Source organism: Crotalus tigris, unplaced genomic scaffold, assembly GCF_016545835.1.
Source record: "Crotalus tigris isolate CLP2741 ecotype Arizona unplaced genomic scaffold, ASM1654583v1 scf7180000018651.982201, whole genome shotgun sequence".
NCBI classification, from domain to species: Eukaryota; Metazoa; Chordata; class Lepidosauria; order Squamata; family Viperidae; genus Crotalus; species Crotalus tigris.
In genome coordinates, this window is record NW_024097125.1 from 569669 (window position 1) to 582149 (window position 12481).

Consider the following 12481-nt stretch of genomic DNA (forward strand, 5'->3'; position numbering starts at 1 on the left):
CTTTACTGCTATTACGATTACTAATATAAAAAGCAATGTAGAAAAACATAATTACATTGTAAAACTAGGTAGAAAATTCTCCACAAAACAATCTATATTTCATTTCCAATTAAAGTAAAAATAACTAGTAATTTGCAATACGTATTTGCTTCTTGACAACCATCCTTGACACTTGAACATATTTCCAGCCAAAATTCTGTCAAGTAATCTCCCTATTTCATTCATGGAATTTTAGTGGAACAAACTTAAATATAATTATCCTTCACTTCTTCCCCTTTAAAAATATTTGTCAATGTAAAGTATTTGCAAACCCTTTTTCCTATATTTGAACAGGGAGAACAGAACCATATTAAAGCAGGATGCAAAACGAAAGAAAAATAAATGGTCTTTGTAAAATTACATTAAAAATTAAAATTCAGCATAACAGAAACATCACTTTATAGCAGATACAAAATACAAAATCCAGGCATCTTAGGAAAAAAAAATGTAAACCCATCCTCTCATCTGGCAACCCTTCCAACTTTACTACTATTACTAATCTAATTTGTCCACAGTCGTTCCAAAAGAAACTAAAACACATGCAAATAAAACCTACAGTTTTCCTCCCTGAAGTACACCAGATTGCTTTCTATAGCAAACTGCTGGTTTATTCTGGCATTGTCATGACATCCGGTTTTCAGAAAACACATGAGGCAAGAACCAGCCTCCTTTAACAAATGTTTATTTGTTACAGAGGGTTGCAGAATCAAAAAGACAAGTGTGTTTGTAATACAAAAAAAAGCTCCAAAGTGCCTATTTTTATGTATTTATTTCTATCACATGGCATTAGTTTTAAGTGATGTGTAGACTAGCTTGCTTTTTTTTTATAAAGAAGTGCACATAAATGAGTGCACACACATACCATTTTTCACTCTCTTTTGTGATCTTTGGCTGGAAATAAACACCAACAGCTGTGCTTTAGCCTCTTTCTCCACCCTGTTCTCTGTCTATAAAAAATTAAGTTCTGCAAACACTGCTGGGCTATAGTGACATATTTGAATGGAATTCAGACCAACCAGTTCCTGTTTATGTTTCTGATTGGCTCATGTAGCCTTTTCATTCACTATACATTAGAAACATGCCAAGGGCACATAAATGGTGTCAAGTTACACACTGAGGAGGCCAGCACACATTAATCATTGTTTCAAGTCAACAGGCAGGAGTAGCAGCTGATGGAACACTTACACCCTTCAGCTTTATATAAATGGACATTCCAGTGTATTTCTCCCATCACTCTCCCCCCCCCTTTCTCCCTTTAGCATCCATTTTATGAATGAAACTCCAGGCTCCATTCATATAAAAGCTTTGCTTACTGGGTATAGTCTCTAGGGATCAGTCAGACTTGGATAAGGCTGATGTGATTGGTTTAAGACAATCTTCAGCCTTCCATTACTGATTGAAAATTCAGTTGATGTCCATTTGACCTACATTAATGCACAAAGAGTAAATCCAGACTGTATTCTCAATTCTCAAATCAAATCATTAGCCAATGCCACTTACTGTAACTGTAGATTCAGAGGATATTTTATGTATTCCTTTGGGGAAGAGAGAGAAGAAATAAAACCAACAAAAGATAATCTTTTGGAGCTATTGCTGCTGTGATGTGATGTTAAGGTGACCAACTGTCCTCCTTTAGGGAGACAGTCCTCCTTTTGTAAGTTCTGTCCTCCCTCGAAAAGTGTCCTCCTACATGTCCTCCTTTTCGATATTTGAAGACTAATCTGCAGGGCTTTTTTTCCCCTCATAGAACACTCAGAACAGCGTTCCGGCACCTTTTTTTGATTTTTTTTTTCAACTTTTGCATGAGCAATGCTACTCCCACTATTGGCTTTCGAAAACCAATAGGAATTGCTGCTGAGCGCGCCAAAACACCCGGCTGGCAAACTTTGCACGTGCAAGTTGTCTGTATTATTGTTGCAATGAATAAAATGTTTCTTTTATTTACGATATTTTTTCTTCAATTTATTTGTGTCCTCCTTTTCATTGTAAAAAAGTTGGTCACCTTAGTGATGTATGAAATTATAATTATATAAAAAAGTAGTTTTGACAACACATTTCATTTTTTTATATACAGATGGAGGAATGAAAAAGATTGGAGTATATAGGTAGAAAATATTCTTTCAAAGGCAGGAAAATAATACATTCTTATGATATAGTACTCATTCCAGATTGCATTCACTATATATAAAAGCAAAAGCAAATTATTCAAATTATTCGTCTCTTATACATTGGGCTGATCTAGATCAAGATGCCTAATAGAAGAAAAAAAAACCCTATATCATCAATACAGAAAGCTAAGGATGCCCCAGGGATCCCTGTATTACTTCCTCTTAGGTATTGTAGATTAAATGGCCTGCCAATTTAAAACTTGAGGCAAAACTTTATAGAATCCTACAAACAATTCTTCTCTGGAACTTCTTTCAAAGTCATTTTATATTGATTTAATCAAATACAAGATGTCTAAGACACCATATCCATTTTTGTTTTTACTTCATTCAAAAATATTTGTAGATCTGCTTCCACCTTCTGAGTGTGTTCTTTCCATTTGTTGAAAAGAAAAAAATACCTAGATTTTTAAAAACGTCTTCCCAATAATCTGATTTACAGCATCAGATCAGATGTCAAATTCCTTTCAAGAAAGAATAAATCTTGGGATACTAGAACCAAACTTATAACAGTACTTCTATGCAAGGGAACTATCACTGTTGTACAAGAACAGACAATTTGAAATACTAGGTTCCTCTTCAATGTGAACTCCACAAATTGTCAAATCATAATCTATAATTCAACAGAAAGGGGGAAAAAAAGATGGAGACTAGATTTTGTAACAATACTTTAAATCACCCTCTTCTAGGACCAATGTGACTTATGCCAGTAAGATTTTTCAGGTAATGGTCTTCTTGTCCTAAGGCTTTCAAAAGAAAGTGGTATGGCAGTGTAAGTTTGACAAAGCTCTCCAGGTAGAAAAGGGCAGATTAGCCAACTGTACCTGGCAGCCTACTGTATGAATAGATCTTTCATGTCAGGAAACTATTCAGTATACTTGTGTATCACACCACAGAACTTTCTCTTTAGCTCCTGTAATATATCACCCCCTGTATTACTTAAGGGAAAATATAATAACAATTCCTCTAAATTCTGCTCTGGAAGAACATATTACACCCTTATACTCTTATCTGCCAAATAATTCCCTTCTGCCATCTTATTTGTTTGTTGTCATCAGACCAAGAGCCTAAAACCACCAGGAGAGGCTCAAAATTTTTTCAGCTGCCCTTGCCCTAAAGAGGAAAATATTTTCTTAATTTTATGATTCTATTAATGTACCATTTTATTTTGTGTTTTCAGTTTTATCTTCTGTTGTACTTATTTTTCACTGGCATATATTTGATTTTACTTACAATCTCACAGACTTGCATGCTTTTATTTACTCAATGGTATATATTCAACAGGTAGAATTCTAGCATACCACTCTTAAAATATTTGTTATTTAGTCACTTTGTTTTATAAAGATTTTACAAAATTGATAACTCTATCACTGTTTATGAAAGTATATTAAATTATAATTACTTCTTAAAAGTAAATGACATTTGTTGCATATCATATAATTGTTTATTTGTGGAATAATAATAAAAAATATCAATTAACCAATTGTCAATCAATAACAATAATTTAACAATCTAAGTGCCTCTGAAATAAGGCAATAACTGATATGGGATTTCAGTACTGATTCTTATGAGGATTTCTTGGAGGACTGAGATAAGAAAATCCCATATGAGCTGAGACTGTGCCCCAATGGACAAGAAGCTATCGAAACTACAGCCATGACCAACTATACTGTAAGGGAAACACCAATCTTTTTTGTACAATGGTTATCTGACCAGTCGAACGTAGTCTCTTTAAATGTAACTAAATTTTGTTATACTGTCTGCAACATTAAGCAGACTTTGACTGCCCACTGACAATCTTAGATATTATCTTGTCTTTTTTATTTTTAATGCTTCTTATTTGCAATGTTAATCTGTGATCATAATAAAAATTACTACTACTTATGAGGATCCTGTTTGTTTAAAAACTAGGGTTTTAAATGAGTTATGTTCAGCTAAAGAATATGCAAGCTACTAAATTACAAACAATAAAAAGAACGGAAATTTTGCGGGAATTTAGGAGAGAACTATCATTTAATTCTGAAATACTAATTTTTAAGAAAATGAAAAATAAATGAGGTTAAAGGTTACCCTAGGTTAACCCCACACCAAATTTTAATAAATTAAAAAAAAATCAATTAGTTTTCTATTAGAGAAGTTAACTAAAAAAGCGATTCAGAACTAATGGGTAGGGTGGGAGAGAAAAAGGAACAGTTTCAAATATTTCTAAAGAAGGAAATGCGGATAAACAAAAAGTTTAGCACACATGCAAACATCAAAAAGGACACAAAAGATCAAGTTAAGGAGGGGCAGATTGGACAACAAAGAGATCAAACTGGTTGTGAGATAAAATAAATGACAGCTCAGAGCAAGCTGGGGTTAACAAAAGATGTTAAAAATAACAAAGAAGGCTTTCCTAAGCAAGGTAAAAAAAAAAAAGGAACACTACCATCTACTTAGTAAAGATGGCAAAAATGAACAAAAAAAAAAAATGCCTGACAAATAGAAAAGACCTATTCAACTCTAATTTTTGGCCTACTCTTTTCTAAAAACAATATGACTGAAATAGCTGGATTCCAGCTTGACTTTGAGCTGATCACGATATACTCCAAACCTAAAATTAATTCAGGCTCAAATCTTGCATCCTAGACAAGGATCATGTATAGAATGTGGCCAAATATGAATCCATCACCTAACACTTTGAAAGAATAGTTGAAGTGCCAGATAACTGATAGAGGACAACTGTTGTCATGTCTTAAGAAAAGACAAGATCCAGAAAACTAAAAACTAATCAATCTGTAATTGATGCCAGAGAAAGTTATTTAGATCATAATGATTAACCATAAAAATAAAATAGCACTTATTAAAAATCATAATGGTTTTCTCAAAACAGTTGTTGTCAGATTAAACCTTTTTTTAAAAAAAAATACTTTAGTAGATTGTGGGAATGTACACGTAATGCAACTTGATTTCAGCAAGCTGAATAACTCCCCTATGAAAATTTGATCAGCAAGCTAATTATGTACAAATCATCTACAGCAGACATGTCAAACTCGTGACATCACATGACGTCACGCAACATATCAGGACAGTTTTGCCATTGCCGGCAATGGGGTGAGTGTGGCTTCTGGATAATGCATCTGGCCCACAGGCCAGCAGTTTGACACCCTTGATCTACAGGCTAACTAAAAACTATACTCAAAAATTCATCAATATCTCCTTATCAAACTGGAGTGAAGCAAAAAGTGTGTTGATACAAAGATCAGTCCAAATCATTAATTTTAATTAAAGGCTTAGATGTAAAGATAGGAGAAGAATGCTTATCGAACTTCCAGACAATGCAAAGCTAGATGGAATAACTAATATTCTGTAAAACTGAAACAAATTTAAATTGATTAATTTAGAGAATTAATCTAAATTGACTGACGTTTAAGAGATAAATGTAGAAATTTAAGAAAGGATTAAGAGAGATTTAAGAAAAAAAGGAGTGTACAATTATACAGATAATCCTTGATTTATGACCACAATTGGGGCGAGAACCTCCATTGCTAAATGAATCATGTCCGGTTTTACAACTATTTTGCATGGTTATTCAGTGAATCATTCTGATAAAGTGAATTACATGACCCTTAAGCTTTCTGCATCGAGTTGAAGTCAGCTGGGAAGATCACAAATGGCACTCACATGACCCTAGGTGTTGCAACTGGGATCAAAAAAATCCACAGTATAGTATGACAAAAATTAAAAGCAGAGTAAAATGTTGTCATATTTCACTGTAAACCCTTTTAAAGCCCTCCTGTGGGACTGCCATTTTCCAGTTACTTCTGCCTTTCCCACCAGATCTGGCACATTAGACATGGTCCAGGTGTCCTCATAGAAACTATCTTGTGGGGCCTCAAAGATGTTCCTTTCTTGTTGCAGCAACTGCCCTGTGGTACAGCTTCTCCTTTGGGCTGGTTTAGTTCTGTTGGGCCGTTTAAAAAAAATGGCTTTTCTCACAGGCATTAGGACCAGGCTATTAGCAGAGCCTGATATAGGGGAATTTGTAAATGAAAATAGTGTGTAAGTTGCCTTGGTTTTTATATTTATTGTGCTTGTACTTGTACTTATGTTGTTTTTATTGTTCTTTGCCTAAGATTATTATTTGCTTAAGATGAATGGCCATATAAATTTCATAAATGCATAACGTAAGGGGTTCTCTCAATAAATTAAATTTTAAAAGTCATCCAAATAAGTTCCACTCTAATTTGTTTCTAGAAGAATATAATGTTGTGGCTAATCTAGTTTCTCAAGGGAGACCACATCTAAAACATAAGACTGATTTTCTAAAAGGGTAAATACATTTTTTGGATGAATCATCAGAAATATAGTTACCATAAGAAGTAATAGTTCCATGTCTCACCTGGAATATTGCATCCATTTCAGGTCACCACATTTTAACAAAGATTCAGAGAAACTGCAAACGGGATAGCAAATGACTGTATGGATAATCAGGGGCCTCAAACCTAAATCTTGTGAGGAAAACTTACTATTTTTAATAAAGATGAGAAAGTAGAAAATTTGCTAATACTTTTCATGTACCTAAAGGAATGTCATGAAAAAGGCCAAGACCTTTTCTCTGTCACCACAGAAGGTAGGGCACCAAATAAAAAAATAAATAGCAAAATTCTGCTTCTTAATGGAAGACCATTTTGACAATGACAATCCTTTGCTAAATGTGTTCTGCAGAGGTTAAACAATAGTCATCCATTTAGAGATAATTTACATTGGATTTCTATGCAAAGCAAATTGAATTCAATAGTTTAGATGGCTTTCTGATGCTATGACTCTGTGACCTAGAATACTTCCCCACACAGAATTATGTGAACCTAGAAAGCATCTATAAAAATGTGTACTCTAATAGATGTTACTATTTCATTTTGTAGTCTGAAATATCCCCACAGCATGGCTCCTAGGATGGGTGGAAAAATAAAACATCTTCTACTGTGTTGACATTTCTATTTCTTTCCATGTTCCATTATCTCAACATTCTGCAATAGAAATTGCATACCTGCAATTACAACTAATTGATCTGCCATTTCCGATGTCATAATTAATGTCATGTTTTAATAGAGTTATAATCATTCCATAATAATGGTTTTCATTCAGCAGATTTCTAAAATGGGTAAGAATATGGAGCTCAAAAGCAATAAGTAGTGTTGAGACTCAAAATCTCCCAGAAGGAACATCTTATTATAATGATCTTGCAAAAGAGATTTTTTATTTTTTTTATCTAGATAGCAAAGTAATATTATGCAAGCTCCTTTTCAGTGTGACTTATCCCTAAACATAATAAAATCAATGATTCAATGGCAAAATGCATTATGATTCCAAAAGGGTTATTTAAAGTACTCTTAGAGCAAAGATAAGGGAAAGGGTGACTTTTGCAGAACAAGGCAAAGCACCATCAAACCATTGACTGCATTTTATGTTGGTACAGATGTGCTAACTTAAATGCAGGAATTTAGAGCCATAAAAAGTACTCTAAGGCCACAAATCAATTCTTCATGACTACTGGTTGTCCTGCTAAATCATTTTAACTAATATTTTGTCCTGCAGAAGCAGAGACCAACTCCTGAAATTAAAAGAATGGATAGGAATAAGAAACAAAACTTAATTGGTATTAAAGACTAATCACATGCCAAATTTATAAAGATGAAAAGCACTCTTGTTCCCCACAAAGATAGAGAGATCCATCTAACACAATGATCTCCTTCACAGTTCATTATTCAGAATGGGAAGCTAATCAAAGTTAGCCACCCCAAGATTTTCTAACATCAATTCATTCTGAATCAGGTCATGGATTAGAAAGAGAGGAATAGATAACTGACTGAGAAAATTCAGCCTGCTATTCCAGATAGTTTTTGCAATGCACACATGGGCAAAGAACAGTGGAAATCCAGATTTTACTATGAAGGCTCATGTCCTAAGTCTTGAAAGAGATTATCTCTTCTGGATTTAAAAAATGTAAAAGGGATTGGTACATTAGCAGTCCTTCTGTAATGATAAAATGGAAAATGGATAACTCAATTCACTTCTCTGATATCCTTGTAGGAAAAGCAAGATAAGTAGAACAAGATTTTGATTTTAATATACTGTTAATCTAAGAGCGCAGTGGGAGAAAAGAACTGCTTTAATTTATGCTTTGGAGGATTAGTTCATAGGAGTTAATATTATTTTATCAACAATTAACTCAAGAATCAACAATTATGCTTAGGCAAAATTTAAACCAATGACCATGGGAAATAGAAATTCTAATATTATTTTACCAAATTTTTCAGAATGTTAAGGAAGGGGCAAGATAAATCAGACTTTAAGGATAAGAAATAGTAACTACTTCCCTCCTGCTAAAATATAAAAACAAGAGCTTTGTTACTGTATCAGCTGAATACCCAAGTAAGCTATTAAAAGAGAATTCCTAAAAATGTGCCTCTTTCCTTGAATCATTGGTGGCAAAATGTTTTGAAAAAGCTGAACACATTTTTGCAATCACTTCCTCTCTGAGAGGAATAAAAACCCTACCAAATGCAATAGAATATGATTAACAGGAATCAATAGTACCTCAACTACCACTTACTCAGCAATTTTTAAGTGACCAACAACATGATAATCTCTTCGATAAAAAAAGAGGATTCCAGGAAGAACAACTTTTCCAACATCTGAAGATTGGGGTAAATATCTTACAACTACATCTGGCAATAACCAGAGGGATCTAAATTACAAAATACTATCCTTTCTTATCTTCTTACTAATTTCACTTAAAACTAAATATATTCAGAGTGTTTACTTCAAGGGGTCAAAAGTATCCCCTGTAAAGTATTATTAAAAATGAATGACTATCAATGAAAAGTTGGTTTATCAATTGGAGGGGATTTTACAGAAATCGTATGTTAGATTTATCAGTTTTGTCTCCAAATCTCTAGATAATTTCAAGTTCAAATAAATAAAAATATTAGTGAATAATTATATTGATATGCAATTATTTATGTGATAAAACTTTATTTCAATCTTCAGTGTTTTGACTGATCAGGGTTCCTCTCCTGCATTGTTAATAAAAATCAGAATATTGATTCTAAAAATGGAGGAATAGTGGTATTTAATGCTTGCAATGCAGGTTCTTAATTCAGGGTGGGTTTAACATTCTATTAAATTTCCACTTCAGACTGTGGTACCTTGACATTAGTATCCTCATATAGATAAAATTCAACTTCAGATAACAAGATCATTTGAAAAAAATGTTATTTTATTTAATGGAGGAATCTGGTATGATAAAACCTGTATTTTTATTAACAACCTAATGTGTTAAAACAGAATGCTCCTAAGTTAACTAGAAATATTGTCCCTAGTGAAGCTTTTCAGACTTAAATCTTTAAAATAAATCAAATCTGTTCAAATAAACCAAATCCTACTGAACAGAAGATGAAGAAAAATATGTTTGGATTACCTGAATCGTATGCAAAATCTCTGGGTTCTTGTTTAATCATAAGAGGAGGAGGAAAACTTTGAGTGACTGAATTGCCAACCATAGCATTGTGTTCATATACTGGATCATGATACTCCTGTTTAAACCCTTGAGGTGGGAAAGGGATGTTTGGCTCAGACATCTGGCGTTGATATATTGGACGTCCTTCCCGTGGTATGGCAGGCAAAGGAGGAAAGGAATTACAAGGTTCTGAGAGCTGACGGCGAAATCTAGGATAATAACACAGAAAATCATTATTAATCTAGTGATGGTAGAGAGGAGTACCATGGAGAAATAATGGATTATGGACAGGGTGGTAAGAAAGATAAACTGTCACAACAGATGGCATTGGAAAAATGATAGTAAATTTTGGAAATTATTTTTACTCCTGGGAAAGAAACATGGATACATTTTTTTTCAGAATACAACAAGAATCTGAGAGACAGCACAGGAAACATCATTCTGTAAGAATTAAATAAAAACAGCTGCTCTTAAAGAAAGATTTCATGGTTGGCCCTGCCATAATAAACAGTTTTATTAAGCACCAATTAAGTATGCTCCTTTTTGTTCATTTGATATTAATAAAATAGCTAAAAGTAGCAGATAAATGAATGAAAGTGTTTCATATCACACAAGGAGAAAAATAAATACTGTATAATGCTTAGTTCTTCATTTAAATATGTATGTATGTATGTATGTATGTATGTATGTATGTGTGTATATTATATTAAAGCTTTACAGATTATGGTGTAAAAGCTTACCTTTGCTAAAAATGTAAAATGTATTCTAAATTGTATTTGATCATGTTTTCTGCTCTAATATAAAAACAAAAGAAAGACCTCAAGACTATATTGTTTGCTGAAGAAAGAGGTCTGCAGAAACACTGATTTTGCAGTTATTCAAGTAAGAGATACTTAAATGATATTATTTATTTGGATTGATAATTTACATATAATAGCATGTTCAATATTCAAAACATTTCATTTAACGTACCACAGAAAATTTAATATATCAGTGAAGTATGGTTTGCCCAAACCAAACTAAGAAGGAATGTATAAAAAGAGGGAGAAAATAAAAATAGACTCATAGTCCAAAAATATTTCTCATCCTTTTGCTGTTAAATACAAGCCAAGCCTTACCTGTTATACCACCCGGCATTCATATGATTTCAATTTAGATTATTAAATTCAACTTAAATATTGCTGCCCCCATCCCCAGCCACCAACTATGGAACTCAAGAACAATTTTGATAATTGTACATGAAATTAATACGGGACAGAGTGGTAAGAAAGAAGAGCTTTTTGCTGTTGCAGAAAAAAGCTTAGAGTATTCCATCTTTGCATACAGTATTTAAACTTATCAAAATCTGCCACAAAAAAACTGTAAGCATTTAAGTGAAAGGAAATTTCATTTCTTTCAGAAGTTTCCCTTCTAAGTAGATGTAGACCAGAAAAAGAACAAGAAGACTGATGACCAAAGTGTTTGCTACTAAAAATAACTTTTGTTTTTACTTCTTATCTTTTAGTGTTAATTTTATGCAATCATTCATGGCAAAGAAGGAAAGTGACATTCCCCCTCTCCAACATCTTCAGGGCTGAGAGACCCTTTCTAACAAGGTGGTTTAAACGCGTTCCATAGACGTCTATGGAACCCGTTTAAACCACCTTGTTAGAAACGGTCTCTTAGCCCTGAAGACGTTGGGGAGTTTTCCCAACGAAAGCTTGGCAACCTTTTAATATAGTAAAATACTTTAATTAAAGTATTTTAACTTTAAGCTCTCCTGGTGAATGCGCTTTATTAATTCCATTTATAATTATGCCCGGGAGTCGCATTTTGACCATCATTATTGAATATATATATATATATATATATATATATATATATATATATATATATATCTTTGGTTATTCGGGTTTTCTCCCACGTAAAATTGGAAGTGTCTTGGCGACGAAGCCAAAAGCTCCAGCCTGAAGATGACAAATGAGACTTCGTCGAAACGTTGCTAAGACACTTCCAATTTTACGTGGGAGAAAACCCGAATAACCAAAGACCTACATACAAACATTGTATCTATTGTCTGAAATGGTATAAGGTTTCCTGCCTGAGCAGGAGGTTGGGCTAGATGACCTCCAAGATCCCTTCCAGCTTTTATTATTGTTGTTGTTGTTAGTGTACTATACCTATAAAAAGTTAATAATACTTGCATGGAAAGATGGATTCAAGCCATGTCTTTATACAAGTAGCTTTGCTTCTTTTTGGTACTCATTAAGGTAATTGGGCTTTTCACAAATAATAGAATACAATAGTATTGATTCTGGGTAGTTAACATGTGATTCTGAGCAGCTAACAACAATTTAATAATTTATTGAAGCTACAAATATATTGAGCCATGGTTCATCACATTTTGTTAACTTTTTAAGTTTTTGTTCTGCCTCGAACCTAGATTCTTTGGTCTAGTCTAGTCACAATCATGTAACTATGCAATTAAAAAAGAGCTAGATATACCAATGAGCAACTGCTGAAACATAAATGAGTTATCCCATAACTACCTAGCCAAAAAAAAAAAAAAAATCAAGTCAGTCCTTTGTATTGTATTAATATAAATAAAATGCATTTTAATATTGAAGAAAGCCCACTGAGTTCAATGGATTAACTTGGACGTCTTTTCATTTTTGCAAATGAAATTGCAGGACAACAAGCAATTTTTATTATCCAAGTCTATTAGAAGGAACTAATAAGGAACTTATATGGTGATATTCTGACTTTAAAATTAAAATGCAAATTCAAAGATTAGTGG

At 33.2% G+C, this 12481-nt stretch overlaps 1 protein-coding gene across 7 annotated transcripts in view; it reads right to left on the bottom strand.

The window, feature by feature from the left end:
* The window catches only part of ETV1 (ETS variant transcription factor 1), a 140299-nt gene that overhangs the window by 58003 nt on the left and 69815 nt on the right, over positions 1 to 12481 (bottom strand). For 6 of the 7 annotated variants that reach the window (XR_005558140.1, XM_039355282.1, XM_039355281.1 and 3 more), the window contains exon 8: positions 9667 to 9914. Coding sequence is in view for 5 of the 7 variants with exons in the window: in XM_039355282.1 (XP_039211216.1) it covers positions 9667 to 9914 (248 nt within the window). In the remaining 2 variants the exon portion in view is untranslated. Of the gene's footprint in view, positions 1 to 901; positions 1718 to 9666; positions 9915 to 12481 lie in introns of those variants that run through there. The other variant, XM_039355284.1, reaches the window with a different exon arrangement.